This window comes from Pristiophorus japonicus, chromosome 12 (genome assembly GCF_044704955.1).
Source record: "Pristiophorus japonicus isolate sPriJap1 chromosome 12, sPriJap1.hap1, whole genome shotgun sequence".
Classification (NCBI taxonomy): domain Eukaryota; kingdom Metazoa; phylum Chordata; class Chondrichthyes; family Pristiophoridae; genus Pristiophorus; species Pristiophorus japonicus.
Window position 1 is genome coordinate 50569176 of NC_091988.1, and position 20904 is coordinate 50590079.

Here is a 20904-nt window from a genome sequence, read left to right on the forward strand (position 1 = left end):
GCAATATTTCATTGGCTATTTAAACACACCCAATTAATTATACCGAATTTAATCCAGTCAACTTTTAGATTATACTTATACAAAAGAGTAAGCAAAGCTACATTTCTACATGGTTTTTAAACCAGACACGAAAAATATTAGTTTGTTAAAATCAAACTTTCTTCAAGAATGAGTGTGTTTATTTAATGAATTCTGAAAAACTTCCAAGATCAGGATTTCAAAAATGCTACCTTCGTTTTGGTGCTCTGATGAAGAGCTCACACAAAAGTCTTCCGTGATCATCCTTGTAATCTCTGATGGTATTGTACAGCTCATGGCAAACTGCAATCTGTTGAAAGAAAATTTTATATGATATATGGGTAAGTGCTTTAGTTGTACAGAGCCTTAGCAGACCCCATCTGGAGTACGGTGTTCAGTTTTGGGCACCGTACCTCTAGAAGGATATATTGGCCTTGGAGAGGATGCAGCGCAGATGCATCAGAATGTTAACCAGGGATTAAAGGATACAATTATGAGAACAGGCTGCATAAACTTGGTGTGCATTTCCTTGAGTTTAAAAGGGTGATCTAATTTAGGTGTTTAAAATGATAAAGGAATTCAATAGGGTAGATTGAAGGAATCTATTTCCTCTGGTGGCGGAATCCAGACCAAGGGGGCATGATCCAAAATTAGAGCTGGGCCATTCTGGATTGAAAATCAGGAAGTAGTTTTTCACACAAAGGGTAGTGGAATTCTGAAATTCTCTACCCTAAAAGGCTATGTATACTCGCTTAATTGAAATTTTCAAGGCTGATAGATTTTTGTTAGGTCAGGGTATCAAGGGATATGGAGCAAAGGCAGATAAATGGAGTTGAGGTAAAAATCAGCTATGATCTGCCTGAATGGTGGAACAGGCTGGGGGTGCAGAATGGCCTACTCCTGTTCTTCATCTGTATTTATACATACATGTAAACTACAAAAGCAAAATTTACACCTTAAAGATAAATTCAAGGATTAAACGAGGAAAGGCAAAATCTGTTAGTAATATAAAATATTTATATTTTCTAACTGTCAACATCCTAGATAAGATAGGTTTGCCTCAAAATTCAAATAATCAGTTTTGAAAATGAATTTAATTACAATGAAGAAAGCACACTCTTTCTCTGAGCTTAATACGTTTTCTGAATTTATAGATCCCTAAGCTACAACGGGTGTGTAATCAATGCTCCGTCTTTTTCTTCGCACACAAATAAAGAGTTTTGCCCCCGCGCTTTTCTGCTAGAATATTCCAACAGTGCAGCTGACTGAATGGTACTGGTGCATCCTGGGAATTTAGGTACACAACACATGCTCAGACTGCACAATCCAAATTTAGCTCAAAGTGCTGAGCAAAGATATCAAGCCTACGCCTAGGCTTTCGGGAAAAGCTGAGACCATCAAGCAAAAAACTTAATAAAGGCATTAAAAGACAGAAAATATAATTCAGGGGATAAATTTGTGAAATGAGTAATTTTTATTTTGTTTTAATCCCTATCTTCTTTATTAGATGTTTCAGTTACTGAAAAAAGTGACAGATGAAATAAATAATTAGAAAGCATTTTGAGTGATTTGTGGCAGCATGGTAGCCAGATAGAACAATCATAAGATGACATACTCTTGTAATAACTATTGTGAGTGACGCAAGCTGCAACAGGGAAGTGCAGCACCTTTATTAATTAAAATAACTATCACAGCCACCTGCAATACTCGAATGAGATTTCAATGAAACCTGCACCCCACATACCAAATTTAATCTGTAATAGATCAATAATACAGCAGAACAATTATATAATCAGAAGCTTTGCAAATGCAACCATGTAAATGGGAAACGTATTATCATCACTTGAAGCTCCCTCCTTTACACAGGCAAAGTAAAATGTTAAAATCTAATGCCAAATGAATTAGATTACATTATTCAACTAGTGCTTCTTGTAATTGACCAGGGAATGAAGCACCAAAAATAAACTTCAGCATTTGTTACTGAAATGATTCCAACAATCTCCTGCAACAAAAAATTATAAATTTCCAGAAAACTGAACCAGCCTGGACGTTTACTTATAAAAACTAACACGAATATAGAAAGCAATCACTTCTACTCCTTATAGTCATACTTACAGGATCTACAGTTGGAACATTGGACATTTTTCTTCTTTTTCTGCTTGATCCCGCATTGCTGCCAGAAACATGGTGCCCATCATCACAGTCTCCACCACTAATGCTGCTTGACGGAGAAGTGGCCCTTTTTCTTTTTGAACCCATAGGAATGTTGGTAATATCTTTAAAAATAAGGTGTTCAACGGTGAGTACGCTCAAAGAAAAACAAAAATGCTTATTCAGTCATGATTTAAATCATTTTTTAAAAGATTGTGAATACCTACCTCTTCACAATATCATTAATGCATTTAATGGTAAACTTTATTTAGAAGTTTACAACATGCATCAACTTGTTTTTGGATCTAACTCAAACTATTAAAAGCTAAAACCAGAATGTATTTATTTTTTTTTACAAATCCTGAGGTGCAACAAATAACAGGAGTTTTGGCCTATCAAACAATTCAGATTTTCCACACAGATATCCTCTTACTCTCCCCTTCCAATTTAATTCATCTTGGAAAGAGCACTATTGACTACAGTGCTCTACGGTCCTTTGTGCAGATTGTGTGTACTCTATGCGTATTTATTTATTTCAGAATTATTAAAAAGAATCTGTTTTGGTAAATTATGGAAATGGAGCTCAGAGCTGTATCAGAATCACATATCTTATACCAGAAATTCAGACTGTTGATGGGCAATTAACAATATACAAGTTTCCTGATTGAACCTGTGTGTAAAAAAAATTCTAGGAACATATACATTGAAGCATATCAAATATTAAATAGAGTTGCTAAGACAAACTCAGATTATTGCTACCAAGAAAGTAGAATCAAATTGAAATGAATGGAGTAACTTTAGAACAGGTTCCAGAAAAATTCTGCTCAGAGTGCTAAATATTTAGAATAATCTACGAAGCAAGGTAAGAGGCAAAAAACATCAGACTTATTTTAGGTCAGTTATACAAAACCTACTGGTCTGAGACCAGTACAGTTTTGAGTACATAATAGGCAGGCTGTGGTTACACTTTCCTCTTGTGAAGTTTTTTAAGCTCAGAAAGCCATTGCCGATTCTTTAGATATGTATATATTATTGATGTCAGCATGATGCTGCATCTATGGGCGAACTTTCATGCACACTTAATGCCAACATTCTGATTCTAAAAGTGAAATGTTGCACCAAAAGCACTGTACTCTATTTTGGAGCACACAAACTCAAGTCTGACTGAGAAAACAAACAGCCATCACTTGCTGGGTGCTGTTTGTGGTGCTTCTGGTGCAGTGCAGTCATCCAGCTGCAGCTGAACTCAGGCAGGCGGAAATTCTACAGTTGCTCGAAGAGGTGGCAATTCACCTATTGGAAATGGTTTTACTCCTACTATAATGTGCCAGGAGCCCGATATCCAGAAACAATGAAATCGTGGTGGTGTTTATATCAAATACTGTAAAATTAAGAGTGTTCATTTGTATTGGAATCTAACATAAACACGCTTTACACAGGTTTTCAGTGAGTAACTCCATTATTTTGTTCTTTTATCCGATTTAATTAAACCATTGTGGAAGTACCATCATCAGAGGTTCAAAGCAACACCTTCTAAAAACGCGGCCATAATCAGGATAGCTAACACCCTGAGAACAAATAGTAAAAAAAATGCTTTTTATGTTTATGCAATACATAAAGTAGCATGTGATAATAAACATTGATTACCTTTTTTTAAGCTTCCATATGAACAATTTTACATGCATGTAAAAGACTAATATAAACATTAAAAAGCAAAATATAGCTTATGTAAGGTAAGAATAAAAAACTGTCTTTAAGAACAAAGGGTTCCCTTCAGCAATAGGGAGGCAAAACAAGCTATCATTTCTTTTATAATAAAACTGAACATGTTGGAAGTACTGAGCAAGTCTGGCAACATCTGTGGAGAAACAGAGTTAACATTTCAGGCTAATGACCTTTCATTAGAACTGACGAAAGGTCATTAAACTGAAACATTAACTCTGTTTCTCTTTCCACAGATGCTGCCTGACCTGCTCAGTATTTCCAGCATTTTCTGCTTTTATTTCAGATTTACACCATCTGCAGTATTTTGCTATTGTATCATCTCCTTTACTTTAAGACTATCCTTTTTGGGTAAGAAAAGGAAGAATTTTGGAGTACTGGATCTTTATTGTGCAGATTGGACACTTAAAATAATGGGTTCCAAGCAACTTACTATAGTTGTTTTTTGTCAGTTATGTTTGATTAAAGGGTCGAATCATTTCATAAATCACTGGCCAGTCACCCACAGCAAACAGGATTTACTTCTTTCCTCCTTTTTAATCTGAGGAGAACCCTGAAGCACTTCAATAGATATTCCCAAATACTCGAACAACAGCCAAGATCAAGTTAACAATATTTAACATTATTCCATAAACAAATGTACAATAGGGTATTTGTAAAAATATAATCCAACAGAAGGGAAAGTGCTCACTTGGAAACACCACATTAGGACAAAAGGTCATCCGATTCATATGCAAAGTCCGTCTAGTCCAACTTCAGTTTTGTAAAGTAACTGAGCAAACTCCCAACCTCTGAGGCCTGGACCAAGTTGAAAGCATGTGGGGAAAACGGACACACAAAAATGATACCCGAATCTTGTGCACTTAAAAACAATACTCACTCCTACAATTTCCAAGTATATAAAAAAAAAACTGCACATTCACAATTTTACCCTCTTTGTTCTCCTTTTGATTTTCTTCAGTTAGTACTTGTGCAACAAATAGGGTAATGGGGTAGGGAGAAGAAACACTACACGGGCAAGCACCCAGCTATAGTAGGCCAGAAATGTTTCCCTTATTTGCTCATTCATGAAACTATTCTTTTTACTATCAAATTCATGTGTGAATTCTGATACCTGCAAGTAGTAAACTGGACACAAGAATACTCTCCATAACCACAGGGTGCTATTTTTTTAGTGGGGGAGGAAAATCAGACAGCAATGTCTTACCATCATACATTAGGATGGTTGACCACATACAAAGGAGGTTTTAATACTATTTCGCAAAGGTTTGCTCTGCTAAATTTCCTAGTTTCCCCCAATAATTCCTTTCACATGCCTTTCTCAGTCCAAAATCCAAAGAAAAAAAAATATCAAAATTTTGCTGTGATAAGCAGGGGATATCCATGCTCCCCTTTAACCTTTCCACTCGTGTACCAGTTTTACAATGGTCAAGTCAAAGTTCCATGCCTGCTGACTTAACTGTATTAGCAACAAACTTTTCATGTGGCTGGTTTTTCTTTACTGGCTGTTTTATGGCAGGAGCAGCCAAGCCTTTTGATTTGTGGACCACATGGATTTGCATCAAGTTGCCGCATATCTAAAGTTATATTATTAACATATATATCAGATGTTAAGGATACCATCAGATCTCGATGTACTGATTTAGGATTGCTCCACCAATGAGGCAACAGAGTTAAGAGCCATTTCTAAATTACCAGGCCCACAAATTTCGAACTGGAAAAACCAACAAATAATAAAAAGCAGAAAGAGAAATGAATTGCCTGGGCTTCATGAGCTGGGTATATCCAGAGTTTAAAGGCTGCAATTAGTCCATAGGCTGTAGTCTGGACAATCACATTGTGAAGATGAAAATGTTTGAATTCATTTTGAGGAAAGAGTCAAATTTAATATAGTACTCAACTGCAGACTGCCTCAGTATGTAATAGTCTCTGGGGTTTATTGTGAAGAAGTTCATTAGAAATGTGGTCATTCAGAGATGGAATAAGTATAATGTCTATAATTTGGAAGCCAATTTTTTTTGATAACTATTAAGTTACATTGCAGGGTCAATACATTGCAGGGTCAATAAATAAATAACAAACATTCAGGATTGGTGGTGAAGTACCAGCCCTAACTTTCTGTGGCAAGTTTAAATTTGTTTTAACAGAGAAAGTGCAGCAATTTCTCACGGAAAGGTTGGCAGCGAGTTCCTGTTTGCATGAGACAAATCGTCCAATAATTTGTGTCGATTCGCAACTCACAAGGATATCTCTTCCTCGCCACAAATTGCTGGGTTATTTACACACTAATAATGGTGTGCGCATTATTAGTGTTGTTATTTTGTCAGCAAATTCTTGCCCTTCATTCTTGCTCTGTGGATCTTAATCAAGGTTTACGAAGTACAAAATAGAAAGAGAACCCTTTAATAAATCTACCTGCATTTGAAATAACATTTGCACCAAGGTTTTCCAGATCGCCAAAATCCCCAATGAAACTTTCTAAATTTCGTTTCATTGGGCGGTTGTTTTCTTTGTTGTGGTCCCACATTTTAGCAATGTAAACATGTTTAAATAGTTGTTCCCATCACAGCAACCGCAAAAAAGATCGGTTGTTCCCCCAATCGGGACGTGTTCTCGCATTACGAACAAATTTTATTTGTACACAGCTAATTATTATATTTTTTAAATCCCCTGCCAGCTAACTCACAAGTTACTTCGCGACATGAATAAACAAACACATCAAATATACATTCAATCGTTGGATAGGAACATATTCTGCAATGTTATCTGTATTTTGCAGGTGGATACATTTCATTCACACCATGGGGAGGGGGACAACTGGCTTTTAAAAATCAACTGAGAAGCTTTGCCCGCTTTCCATGCAGAAAAAAAACAAACCATTAAAATGCAGAATGAAAGGAGTGAGTGGAGGACACAGACCACCCGCGCGGGTGATGGGCTGAAGCCCGGGCTCCGGGGTCCTGACTGACACAACAAAAGAAAAGGCGGCCTGCGCGTCACAGGCCCCTTCGCCGCCGCGCAACACAAGCGGACAAAACTCTGCCCACCACCCCCAAAACACAGACATCACCTGTCTCAGCACAGCTCCCGCAACCAAGGCCGTCCCGTCCTTACCCCGCTTGCAGGATCCCGAAAGAATGTACATAAAATAAATAAATAACTACAACAATCTGTCCCCTCTCTCCCCGCTACTAACTCCACTAGCGCCACAGCCGTAAACCTGATTGCACTGGTGCATTGGCGACACTAACGTGCCCGGCGTCTGCGTTTACGGCAGGCGCTGGTCGCCCCGGCCGGGAGCCGTGTCACGTTCCCCCCAGCAAAACCAGCATGAAGCGACCGAGTGAGTATGGTGGAGCCGGGCTCCGGACTTTTATAACTCGGTATATGCGGCTATTTCGGCCACGGAAGTTAATATTGTTTTGACTCATTGTCTTTTCTTTTATAAATTGTATTTCTTATAGAGCTCAAAAAGGCGAGCAAGCGCCTCTCTTGTCACAAGCGCTTTAAGATCCAGAAGAAGGTGAGTGGAAGAGCCATGCTGAGGGCCACGAGTATGGCTGCTTGGTGGCGCAGGCCTCAGCATTGGCTCAATTTTGGAAAGTGTGAAATATCTTTCAAGTATGTTCACACGATATTAAAAGTGGGTAAAGAAAGAACTTGCGTTGATGGCACATTTATCACGGGTAGGAAGAATAGATGGCGAGAAACAATTAAATGTTGATGTTCAGAGAAATTAAAGTGTCCTCGTACAAGAAATAGAATTAGCATGCAGATATAACAAGCAATTAGCAAGGTAAATGGCATATTGGCCTTTATTGCTAGAGGGTTGGAGTACAAAAATAAGGAAGTCTTGCTACAATTGTACACGGCTTTGGTGAGACCAAACCTGGAGTACTGTGCACGGTTTTGGTTTCCTTATCTCAGGAACGATACACAGATGTGATGTCTAAAATCCGGAAACAGAGGCACTTCTGGATTTTGGAATGTCTTTGCCGAGGAAGGTGGGTAGGGAGGGTTGGTCAGGCTGCTGGAGTTCTGGAAGTCGGGTGGGGCGCGGTCGGGATGAGACTGGTCGGGCCGCTGGAGATCAGGGGTGTCGGTGAGGTCGGGGCGGGGGGAGGAGGCTGAAGGAGGTCGGGCCGAGGCCGGGAGGCCGGAATTTGGAACATTTTCCAGTTTCCGGACAACCCTGCCACGGATCAGCCCGGATTCTGGAACTCTGGATTTTGGACGTCGCATCTGTACTTTCCTTGGAGGTAGTGTGACAAAGCAGCACTAGATTGATTCCTGGGATCAGAGGGTTGTTCTATGTGGAGAGATTGAATAGATTGGGCCTATACTCTGGAGTTTAGAAGAGTTTAAACTTTTCACTGAAACTTATAAGATTCTGAAGGGAGGTTGACAGGATAGATGCTACGAGATTGTTTGCCCTGGCTGGAGAGTCTAGAACTTGGGGTCATAGTCGCAGGATAAGGGTTTGATCTTTTAAGACTGAAATGAGGAGGAATTTCTTCACTCAGGGTTGTGAATCTTTAGAATTCACTGCCTCAGTCATTGAGTAAATTCAAGGCTGAGATATATAGATTTTTGGACTCTAATGGAATCAACGGATATGGGGATCGGGCCGGAAAGTGGAGTTGAGGTTGAAGATCAGCCATGATTTTATTGAATTGCGGAGCAGACTCGAGGGGTCGTATAGCCTATTCCTGCTTCTGATTCTTATGTTCTAACCTCTGGTTGCCTCAAAATGCTACTCAGCCAACTAAGTACTTTTTAATTGTAATGACTTGTAGAGAAAGATCGCTTAAAAAAAACTCATGGAATACTGGTTTTTATCGCAAATGGTACAGAATATAAAAATCAAGAGGGAATGTGGAATTTTTATAAACTCTTAGACTAGAATTTGAGTAGTGTGCAGATTTACATATCACACTATAGAAAGGATGTTGCGACAATAGAGCACAGAGCAGATCCACTAGAATGCTGCCTGGTGTGAGGAATACAAATATGACTTGGAAATATTGTGACTGTTTTCATGGGCCCAAAGGAGAATATGGGGTGATTTGATGAGCGATGTTTAAATTATGAAGAGGAGGGACAGAGTAGATACAACAGACATTCCAATGATTTAGAGGTCTACAACAAGGGGACACTGATATAAGATTAAATGTAAGATTTAGGGCAGAGTGTAGGAGAAACTTTTTTTTTTACACAGAAGGTTGAGATATGTACTACCAGAGTTTGTGATTGAAGCAGCGATCATGTCACCGTTTAAGAATAGGTTAGCTAGCTGATTGAAGGAAAGGGGAATAAAAGAATGGAAACAGGCTGCGCATATGGAACTAAGACTCCATCATCATCATCGGCAGTCCCTTGGAATCAAGAAAGACTTGCTTCCACTCTTAGAATGAGTCCTTAGGTGGCTGAACAGTCCAATATGAGAGCCGCAGTCCCTGTCACAGGTGGGACAGACAGCCATTAAGGGTAAGGGAGGGTAGGACAGGTTTGCCACACGTTCTTTCCTCTGCCTGCGCTTCTCTTCTGCATGCAGTCGGCGATGAGACTTGAGGCGCGCAGCGCCCTCCCAGATGCACTTCCTCCGCTTAGGGCGGTCTTTGGCCAGGGACTCCCAGGTGTCGCTGGGGATGTTGCACTTTATCAGGGAAGCTTTGAGGGTGTCCTTGTAACGTTTCCTCTGTCCACCATTGGCTCGTTTGCCATGAAGGAGTTCCGAGTAGAGCGCTTGCTTTGTGAGTCTCGTGTCTGGCATGCGGACAATGTGGCGGATACATGATCTCATCTCCCTTATCTGTAGGGAGGAGAGCATGCCGGGAGATCTGAGATGCAGTGATCGTAAACATCTATTTAAAAAAGGGACAAGTCCGACTGCGGCAACTACAGAGGAATCTCCCTGCTATTAGCCACTGGGAAAGTTAATGCTAGAGCTCTCCTCAACCGTCTTCTCCCCGTGGCCGAGGAGCTCCTCCTGGAGTCACAGTGTGGATTTCGTCCCCTACGGGGCACAACGGCCATGATCTTTGCAGCGTGACAGCTGCAGGAAAAATGCTGGGAACAACGCCAGCCCTTATACATGGCCTTCCTCCACCTTACAAAGGCCTTTGACACCGTCAACCGCGAGGGTTTATGGAGCGTCCTCCTCCGCTTCGGATGCCCCCAAAAGTTCACCAGCATCCTCCGCCTGCTCCACGACGACATGCAGGCCGTGATTACCAATGGATCCATTACAGAACTAAGACTACTGCTCATGTGGAAGTTAAACACCAATACGGACTGGCTTGATAAGAGTCCCGAAGGGTGTGCTTCCTAGCTGGTAAGGAATATAACTCAATGCGGCTAGAAAAGAATTTGCGGGGGGTGGGTCCAGTTGTGATGGTCCATGTCAGAACCAATGAGCTAGGGAAGAAAAGGGAGGAGGTCCTGCTGAGGGAGCATCAGGAGTTCAGAGCTAAATTTAAAAAGGATCTCAAGGGTCGTAATCTCGATTATTACCTGAGTCATGTGCCAGATTATTACCTGAGTCATGTGCTCATTTACATAGGGACAAACTGATCAGGAAGGTGAACATGTGGCTGAAGGAGTGGTGTGGGAAGGATGGGTTCCATTTCATGGGACACTGGCAGCAGTATAGGAGAGAGCAGTACCATTTGGACGGGCTGCACCTGGGTTGGGACCAGGGTCCTATTGGAAAGGATAGTAAAAAGGACTTTAAACTAATAAATGTGTGTTGGAGGGAAACTAAGTCAGAAACGAGAGTAAAAATTATTTTTAAAAAATTTTAAATTTCAAAAGGTGATATAGTAGTCCAGGTGAAGGGAATACCAAAATAACTAATTAAAAGCAAAATACTGTGGATGTTGGAAATCTGAAATAAAAACAGAAAATGCTGGAAATACTCAGGTCAGGCAGCATGTGTGGTGAGAGAAACAGAGTTAATGTTTCAGGCTGATGACCCTTCGTTAGAACTGATTAACTATGGCTTTGCCTCTCCCTATCTCTAACCTACAACCCTCCGAGCTATCTGCACTCCTCGAATTCAGGTCTCTTGCGCATTCCTGATTTTAATCACTCCACCATTGGGGGACGTGCCTTCAGCTGCCACGGTCCTAAGCTCTGGAATTCCCTCCCTAAATCTCTCTGCCTCTCTATACTCCTTTAAAACCTACCTCTTTGACTAATCTTCCCCAATATCTCCTTCTGTTGCTCGGTGTCAAATTTTATTAATGCTCCTGTGGGATATTTTACTATGTTAAAGCTGCTACTGTATATAAATACAAGTTGTTACTGTCATCATCATAGGTGGAATCGAGGAAGACTTGCTTCCACTCTTAACATGAGTTCTTAGGTGGCTGTACAGTCCAATACGAGGATCACAGGTGGGACAGATAGTCATTGAGGGAAGGGGTGGGTGGGACTAGTTTGCCACACACACTTTCCGCTGCCTACGCTTGATTTCTGCATGCTCTCGGCGACGAGATTCGAGGTGCTCAGCGCTCTCCCGGATGCTCTTCCTCCACTTAGGGTGGTCTTTGGCCAGGGACTCCCAGATGTCAGTGGGGATGTTGCACTTTATCAGGGAGGCTTTGAGGGTGTCCTTGTAACGTTTCCGCTGCCCAACTTTGGCTTGTTTGCCGTGAAGGACTTCCGAGTGGAGCGCTTGCTTTGGGAGTCTCATGCCTGGCATGCGCACTATGTGGCCTGCCCAGCGGAGCTGATCAAGTGTGGTCAGTGCTTCAATGCTGGGAATGTTGGCCTGGTCGAGGACGCTAATGTTGGTGCGTCTGTCCTCCCAGAGGATTTGTAGGATCTTGTGTGGCATTTCAGTGCTGAGTCTATCAGCGAGGACTGCAATAGCGCACCCTGTGGAGGAGCAGGGTATCTCTGACAGCAGCTTTTGGATTTCTGCGTTTAACTGCCCATGTGTGGATGCCAGATATCCGATTTACCCAATGATAATGGCGAGTGTTGATGGCCTCGCCGTTGTTAGTCTTCACAGTAAAGGGAGAGGATAATATACCTGACGTTCCAGGGAAACTAATAATGATTCAAGGACTAGAATTCAAAGTTAACATAAGCAAGACAACAGTACAGGTTGAACCTCCCTTATCCGGCACCATTGGGACCTGGCCTGTGCCGAATAAGGGATTTTGCCGGATAAAGGGAGGTCAGCCCGGGGGGTGGAGGAGGTCGGTGCCTCGGGTGGGGCCTGTCAGCGGGCCGAGCATTGCTAATATTTCAACTTGTGCACAGATTCGTGAACATAAGCGGAAAGTTCGAAAGGAAGCAAAGAAACAGGGAAGTAAAAGTAAAAAATCCCGAAAGGACCCTGGCATTCCTAATGATGCTCCATTTAAAGAGGCCATTCTTCGGGAAGCTGAACAAAGGAAACAAAATGTAAGAGGGCTCTGTTTATGTAGAACTATTTGATATTATGTAGTACTTTGTCTGCACTTTGCAGGCTTCAGTTCCAGTTTCATGTGATTGATGTATGTATGTGTCTGAATGAATGTATTATTTGTTTTCATTACCTAAATTGGCAATATAATTTGAAGTATATGCTGTAAATTCTACAAACTCAAAATATGGCTGTCTGTACCCAGCCTCCTAAAGTTGACTGGGCTATTATCTGATACTTCTGGACATAGCTGGGGGGGCGGCTGGGGGCCGTGTTTTGTGTTTTGCTTTTTTTGTTACAATAATTTACCAACAGTTAGGTTTAAAAAAAACGTTTTTTGATCAGACTGCTGTGTGAATCAGTTACATCCAATGCTAATTTAAGGTTCATAAATAAGTGTGATCCTTCATGTATGACTTATATTAAACATTTTATACAATGTGTATTGAGGTGCAGTTCTTAATTTGGAGGATGACTCTAGAAATTGATAAATTCACAAAATGAAATTAAACCAATAATTTGGGTAAAATGTAGAAAGGCAACCAAACTGTTAGATGGGAGTTACTCAATGTACAGATATTTACAAATGCAACAAAGGAGACTTATAGCACTTGACTTTGTTTTAGCTTGAAGAACTGAAGCAGAAACAGAAGCTTGCCAGACAGAAGGAAGTTGCAAAGAAAAGGAAACTTGAAGCTAAAAAGAAAGACCCAGAAATAAATAAGAAGCAACAGAAGGTACAAATTTGTCTGGCTTAATATTTTCAATTCGTGTAGTGGCAAATGTATACAAAACTGTATTTTAACATTCTACTTTCAATTTGTATAGAGTGCTGCTTTAAAGCAACAGGAAAAAGTGGCCAAATTGGAAGAGAAAACTCCAAGAAAATCTCTCTGCAGCGAGCTGAATAAGGTCAGTGTTGGTCTGCTATTGATTTTATACTGTTATTTATTTATTTATTTAGTCAAAGAACAGGTTTCAAATTGACTGGAAAAATCAGCACTTCATTATTAAATTATAAATTAAACTGTAAATGTAATAAACAGTGACTAAAAAAAAATCAATGTCAGAAGATGCTGAGTGAACACTGTAAATTGTGGCTACCACAGATGTTTAACTTGTAGAAAATGTAGCATTTTTTTACGTCCATTGGGGAAAAGCTCAATGTAAGAAACTCGCCGTTATCCCTGTGAGCCTTCCCAATTACTATGCAATGAATCTTTAAATCCTCTATCACCTAGTAATAATTTGTAATCATTTCCTATTAAGTGAATGGCAGAAAGAACATTAACAGAACTGTTCTTGAAGCACAAGGGGACTAATGCATATTAGTTACATTATTGAGGTGCTGGCATTTGGATTGTTTCCTATTCTTAGGTAATTAATGCCTCAGATGTGGTTCTGGAAGTGGTGGATGCCAGAGACCCTCTTGGTCATAGATGCCCTCAGGTGGAGCAGGCAGTCTTGCAATCTGAGGGAAAGAAGCAACTAGTCCTTGTCTTGAACAAGATTGGTAAGATGATACTTTTTTACAGTTTTATAAAAAAAATAATTCAAACATTTAATAGAATTTTGGGGGGGTAGAGAAAAATATATTTAGAATTTTACCTTTTTATGAAGTAGGAATCACTGTTCTTTACCGTTTAGATTTGGTGCCAAAGGAGAATGCAGAGAAATGGCTGAAATATTTGGGAAATGAATTTCCTGTTGTAGTTTTCAAATCATCCACACAGCTGCAAGACAGAACAATGGTATGTTTCCCAAAAAAGATCCAATCCAATCAAATGTTTTGTCTTAACTGTCTTGAAACCTGATGAAGTTGTTTTAACTCTGATTTGTGTGAAGAGTAAGATCCAACTCTGATTTCATGCAGTTGATTTTTTTTTAAGTTCTTTGTACCCCCTGTACAGTGTTCTTTTTTAAGCAATTGTGAGACTTCATATTTTTAGTAAATTCAGAATGACAAAATATTGCTTCGACATAAAGATAATCCAGAACCATATTACAGCAAAAGAGTGTTACAATTATAGAAGGAAAAATATCTTAAGCAATCGTATAACTGTGTGGAATTTGTGACCGAAGACTGCCTATTGCATTATTTATATTTCCTCTTCTGCATCAAGACACATTTTGTCTTTTATTTTGATTATTTGTAGGTTCTTCTGTTGTATACTAATCCAAGGCGGAGTTCAACAGACAGACACCCGTTGCTAGTGCTGCCCTCTAGCCAGATGCACTGGGGAGCACAATAACTGTGCTAACTCTTTCTCCAGTTCCCACTTTTGTGGGTCCCACTATCATCATGGAGAAATGCCTTACTTGCACCCTGGATCATCCAGCGATTCCAGCTGAAATTAAGTTAACACGTGGGAATTCTAGAACAGTTCACATTCTGCCACTTCCTGGCAAAATGCAGTAGCATATTAATGTGTTGTGCCACTGAGCCATACTTAATAACGTATGAAAGTAGTTAACATTAATAGTAATTAATTACAGCATAATTAGAAACTTGGTTTGTCAATTCTAGATCTATTTTCTAATTTAAATTTTTATTCATAGCTTTTAATTCCTTTTTGAACAGGAACAGAAAAAAAACTCTAAACGGAAAACTGGTGTAGAGTTATCGCATGGTAATATCTGTACTGGTGATGGAAGTCTTTTAAAATTGCTTGGCAGCTACTGCAGAAAACAAGATGTAAAAAGCATTAAAGTTGGTGTAGTAGGTGAGTGCTGACTTTACATGTCTGATTATTAATTAAATGGTAATCCAATCGTCAATTTGACACTTTCAAGGGCCTCATAAAATGGCCCACTATAATATTTTATGAATGCCATTGTGTTCAGGTTTGCAAGATTAGAAGTAACCCATGTTGCAAAATATTTTTTTGCATCCCTCGCCCATGCAATAAAATTACAAACCTGCCAAATGATTTGGATAACTTGCTTAGCATGCTAGTAAAACCAAATTGTCCTTGTGGGGATTTACATTCTACAGAAGAAGTTAGAAGTTAGTGTGGTGAAAGTAATGGACCCTTTCTAAGTAGGCTGCAGTTTTAAAATTGTGTGATAGTGTGATGACCCACTGTGGACTGAATCTAAAACTACAAACTCAAATATTCCAACTCTGATCTCGTCTGATACTGGTTAGAAGCGCATAATATTTTGTCTTTGTTCCTTTTATAAACTAACAATCTCCTTTTTCAGGCTTTCCAAATGTAGGAAAAAGCAGTATAATTAACAGCTTGAAGAAAATGCGAGCTTGCCACGTGGGACAAGCAAGAGGTCTTACAAGGTAAGAAGGCTGAAGTAAAGACATTTGCATGTTTAGATAAAACAAAGCAGTTAACATGCAGTACATTGTCAATCATTAACTTGCACGCTAAATTCTATTGGACTTTTTTGTTTTATACTTAAAGGAGAAAGATAGCATTTGGTTGAGTACTTTTAACAAAAAGTGCTTTCTCTATCAATATAATCTATGTGAGAGATGCATTTAATTTCAGTGACTTTGTTGCAGGGCATGTTGGGGAGTGGTGCCACAGGAAATCTTACAAATTAATCCCTAGCCACTGGCCGGGGAGGGGTTATAGTAAATCCAAAAGTACCTCTGTTGAAACACATCCTTCTGTTTTAACAACATTTATTTGTTTGCTTTAACATATGATCCAGTAACCAATTCACTTACAATTATATTGAAGTAGTAATATTCTAATGGCAAAATATAAATTACTAGCTAATGGATAAGTTCATTTTGAGCAGGGAAAGTAGAATGAGTGAAAAATGAGGACAATGTTCATAGCCTGATGCTCCATGACTGCTAAAGATCCAACTCTGATTTCACTCAGCGGCATAAGGCCTGCTTTATTCTCTGAATAAAAACTTATTTTGTATGGCTGGCATTGAACTAGTGGCTATCATGGTAGAATGGATTCCTGCACTGTGGTAATAATTGCAATTTTTTATGAATACAGATTCATGCAGGAGGTACATGTTGATAAGCGGATCAAAGTATTGGACAGTCCAAGTATTATTGCTTCTCCATCAAATTCAGCTGTTGCCTTGTCTTTGAGAAACGTTGTAGACATTGAGGCACTAAAAAACCCTACAGCTGTAGTGGAACCCATACTGAAGAACTGCAATAATCAGCAGGTATGGAGTCCATTTTACCCCTCTGTTGACTGGTATTTTCAAAACTTTTGAAATTAATTAAGTCCATGTCCTTTATTAGGCAAACAAAATTATAATTTTTGAGTGAGAAATGAGGATAACTGCAATGGTCTGAAAGTATGTGTGTGACTATTAAAGATCCAACTCTGATCTCACTTGGTTATCTATGGCTTCTTAAGCCAGTTTTTAAGAAAGTATCCATTTCTGTTTGTAATTGCTGTGCAAAGCTCTTGAGTTATTCTGCTATTTTTTTAAATAATTTTATGTACATGCCATTCCAACCTCCACAATTTGTACCTGAAGGAGAAATTACAAACTTTGTATGAAAGTTCATAGCATGGTGCAATTTACTCAGGACACCTGTGTAGTACTATGCCTTACAAATGGGGATTGCCCACAGTTTATACACTGTTTGTACTTATTTAATCTGAGGTTAACCGTAGTGGACCTGCTGTGTCCCTTTACTGAGCACAGACGAGTCTAGTAAGGCTAGGGTAGCTACTAACAGTAATAACATTTTCTGACACGCGCATAACTATGAAGGCGGCAGCAAGGAAAGCTATTGGGAGGCTGGTCATCTTGAGCTCAAGTCCACAAATTCGAACTTTCACACACACTTTGTCATATTTAAAATATGCATATTAACTGTTCAGCTAAAATATATACGCCGTCTCCCCACAACAGGTTATGTTGCAGTATAATGTCCCAAACTTTCGAACGTCACTGGAATTTTTAACGTTGCTGGCTCAAAAAAGGAGTATGTTGAAGAAAGGGGGTATCCCTGACACTGAAAAAGCAGCCAAGCTGATCCTTTACGATTGGACTGGGTAATTAAAATTCAGCTGCCATTCTGAGTATAATACACTATTGAATGTAATAGTTAACTGCAAATATAATAGGAAAATATGTTTCTGCTGTCTAAACAATTGGGAATTTTCTGTAATTAAACTACCTTTTATTAAAACTTTGCCAAAGAAATGTAGAATGGTAGATACCTAGGATTAGGGTACAAAATAAGAAAATTTGCTTAACTATTTTCCTTTCTATTCCTCCTATTAAGAGCCAAGGTTAGTTACCATACAGATCCACCAGAGACACACCAGCTACCCTCATACATCACTGCAAACCTTGTGGATGAATCAAAAAGAAGCTTTAATACTGCAGAACTAGCCAAAGACAATGTGAATACACTTAAAGGTAATTTATGTAATCATTGAAATATAATGTAGAACTTTCTTTTTGGTGTGAATATCCTAATTCCTTGAACATAGTTTATCTTTGTTGTACAGATGAATTAGAAATGATCCATAGTGGGGAGGAAAACCACTGGTATACTGTTGAAATCAGACAGTGGCCACAGAAATGCAGGATCTCAGCTGATTAAGGGATGGGACAGGTTAAATAGAAACCGACTCTTCAGTGGTTGAGGGGACATTTATAAGAGATTAAATGCAAGAGATTTAGGTCTGAGAGCAGGAGAAACTTATTTACATAGAGGGTTGTGAGGCTGTGGAATGCACTACTGGAGTAGATAATTGAAGCAGAGACTTTGTCAACATTTAAGAATAGGTTAGATAGGTGGGGAAAAGGGATCTGGGAATGCAAGAGGCACATGGGATTAGAACAACTGCTTGTGTGTGAATAAACATCAACGCAAACTGTTTCTCTTCCATCTGCCTTCAAATATATAATCCCTTATTTTCTCTCTTCCCCCACCAGTTGTTAGATGCCCCAACATGGCCAGTAGTATAGTATTCCAATCTACAGGACCAACCAATGGACTTCTTGAAGAGGGCAATATGGTAGAGGAAATGCAGGAGCAGGAGGTGCAGGAAGAGGATGATGGCAAATCAGTGGACCAAGAAAATTCTGAGGTAACTACTGCTATTTCTAGTATCCATTATATAACATCTTCATGGCCTTTTGGAAATTTAGAATGACATGATTCAGTCCTTGGAGACTCCAGTATGAAATATTGATCTAAAAGTAGAGTTGTGAAAAAAATCATTATGGTACCAAGTTACTACTTGAACATCTGTAACATACACAATTTATAAACCTGAAGCAGACATTGCTCCTTTTTGTAAGAAAATTTGAAACCAAAGTTTGGAACATTGAATAAAAGACTACAAAAAGGAATATTGTTACTATATTTGTGCAATATTGCAAATATGTTTTGCAGATACCATAAAGGTTCGAGTATTTTGGCTGTAGACTTAAAAATATAAAATACAATTCAACTGCATGAAACTCTGATTAGGTTTTAAAATCATAAGTCTTGCAGTTTAGTTGGATGTTGTTGGCTCCAAGCTCTATTGTACATTGAAAGAATATATGTGGAATAGGAAAAGGCAACTCAGTTCACCAAGCCTGTTTTATTCAGATATTGTACAGGTCAAATAGTCACTGTCCAATTTTATTTGACTAACCGAGATGAACAACAGATAGAACTTGCCTTTTAAGCCTGACCCCTGATAGTAATTCAAGAATACCAATCCAACAATCTGCCACCTTTCAGTGATCCTAGCAGGAATGGAATCATTTTGCATAGAATGCTGGATCACCTGGATTGGCATTTTATTCTGAAACCATAGAGTTTGTGATCCCAGGGAGTCTAGTCAGTTTTAAGGTTCAAAGTCCTGGGATTAGGAAATGATTCAATATTAATGGAACAAAGCTCATTCAACCAACTTGAAGAGCACTTGGGACTTGGTGAAATGCTATAATTCCAACAACATTGCAGACTGCAATCTCCATGTGGAAAATTGAAGAGATTGGAGGAAGAGATGAAGATAGCACAGACATTTCCCAGATCATTAATGGCTGTGATGGCAGCAGGTCTGCTCATAGATGGGTGTGCCTGCTTAATTCAGAAGGAAAGCTCTTTTTAACAAGAAAAACACATCTGGCCTTGTGGTTGCAGCAAATGTGTATATAAATCATACAAAAAAGATCAACGATCCTACTACAAACACCCACTGTGTTAAATGTATGCAAGAATAGCTGGTGAAAATGCAGGATTGTATACTATGCCACCTCCCAGCATGGCTAAAATTAGGAACTCAGTAGTGAGTAGGCCAAATCTCTAGTCTATGGTGCTACTTTTTGGCAGTTGTTATGCAAATGTCTCAATGACACTTAAGAGTGCTTCAAGGTAGATATCTACTCATCCAAACAACGGTGGCATTTTGGGCAGGGAAGGTTAGAAGGATGAGAGAAACTGTTGAATATCCATGGTTGACTTGTTTTTAAAAAAAAAAAATGTTTCCTAGGCAGAATATGCTGAAATAGATCAGGCCACAGATGAAAAGTTAACAGACGGATGCCTAATAGCCAAAACGTTGCAAGTAAAACAAACGGAAATACCCTCCAAAAAAAAGCAACAGGAGTCAGGTTGGTTATTACTTTTGTTTTGAGCTGTGATTATTACATACAAGTGCTCTTGTTCCATCTGCAATTGCAATTTCAAATGCATGAATTGTACTTTTGAGGGAGACTGAAGTGGAGGAAGTGTAAACTAACAAATACATCTATCATGATCTAAAAGATGAAAATCATTTAAAAATGCCATTACATTTTAAAGCGATCATTTTGTGGGGGTTTAACCCTGTAGTATATCTCCCTTCGGTGTGCAACTGTATCTTGAACTAAGGTTGTGTTAGTATGATGAAGGAAACCAACCTTCTATAGTCAGGCTCCTACCACATTCTCAAGTTGCACAATTAAAGACTATTACATTTTAGTTTTAATAATTCTGTTTTGTATCTTTCAGAGAAAATAACTGTCCCTAGCCAAAAACATATCAGTATAGATTTTACATGTGAGAAACCAATGGATGATGCCTATGACTTCAACACTGATTATGTTGAGGATCTATCAACAGTGCCGATCAGTTCACCGTAGGGTGGCTAGTAACTGGCTGTTCTAATCTAAGATTTGGACTGCACAAATGTAATGAATTGGTTTACATCTAAATGCAATTATTTCCATAAAATGTATGAAAGCAAATTGTATTATAACTTGTAAAATATGTATGGGATATGACACATTAAATAACTTTGCTAAGGTGTGCTGCTTATTTTTTAATCAATATGTAAATGAGATGGAAGAACTGGAAAGTAACCTGAAGTGTTCTCCGACATTAAAAATGTAAATACTCAGTTTGGACCCAGTTAACTGGAATTGTAATTTTAGAAATAAATCAGATGATCTGGAGTAATAAAACTAATTGAAACTAGTGATTCTGATAAGTAAAAATTAAATGTTGATGAATGGCATTTAAAATCTGGATCCTATTGTTAGAAGTAGGTTGCAAATTTGATCAAGGGAACGTTAGGATAAAGTTACAATTCGATTCAAGAGCTGCTTCAAGAAATTTAAAATGATCACTGATTTTGTACAGTAAAGCCACTGAATGATGAACAATCCTG

At 39.0% G+C, this 20904-nt stretch overlaps 2 protein-coding genes and 2 non-coding genes across 15 annotated transcripts in view; 3 read left to right on the forward strand and 1 right to left on the reverse strand.

Annotated features, from left to right (window-relative positions):
• Positions 1-7123, reverse strand: part of pbrm1 (polybromo 1) — an 89644-nt gene extending 82521 nt beyond the window's left edge. For 9 of the 12 annotated variants that reach the window (XM_070895431.1, XM_070895439.1, XM_070895438.1 and 6 more), the window contains exons 1-4: positions 6962-7120; positions 4583-4689; positions 2134-2294; positions 231-328 (exon numbers count right to left, since the gene is read on the reverse strand). In XM_070895431.1, the coding sequence (XP_070751532.1) occupies positions 231-328; positions 2134-2294; positions 4583-4622 (299 nt within the window). In that variant the 5' untranslated portion in view covers positions 4623-4689; positions 6962-7120. Of the gene's footprint in view, positions 1-230; positions 329-2133; positions 2295-4582; positions 4690-6961 lie in introns of all 12 variants that reach the window. The other 3 variants (XM_070895428.1, XM_070895429.1, XM_070895434.1) reach the window with 3 other exon arrangements.
• Positions 7124-7160: 37 nt separating this feature from the next.
• On the forward strand, positions 7161-20541 carry gnl3 (G protein nucleolar 3). The gene is made up of 15 exons (XM_070895440.1): positions 7161-7234; positions 7356-7414; positions 12163-12306; positions 12934-13044; positions 13136-13219; positions 13685-13820; positions 13955-14058; positions 14889-15030; positions 15512-15599; positions 16279-16456; positions 17159-17301; positions 17535-17671; positions 18194-18348; positions 19747-19867; positions 20247-20541. Exons 1-15 carry the CDS (start codon positions 7222-7224, stop codon positions 20375-20377), a joined length of 1746 nt encoding a protein of 581 aa, XP_070751541.1. The 5' UTR covers positions 7161-7221; the 3' UTR covers positions 20378-20541.
• On the forward strand, positions 16083-16155 carry LOC139277859 (small nucleolar RNA SNORD19). The gene has a single exon (XR_011596169.1). It is a non-coding gene; the product is annotated as a small nucleolar RNA SNORD19 (small nucleolar RNA).
• On the forward strand, positions 16561-16637 carry LOC139277858 (small nucleolar RNA SNORD19). Its single transcript, XR_011596168.1, has one exon. It is a non-coding gene; the product is annotated as a small nucleolar RNA SNORD19 (small nucleolar RNA).
• Positions 20542-20904: the final 363 nt, after the last annotated feature.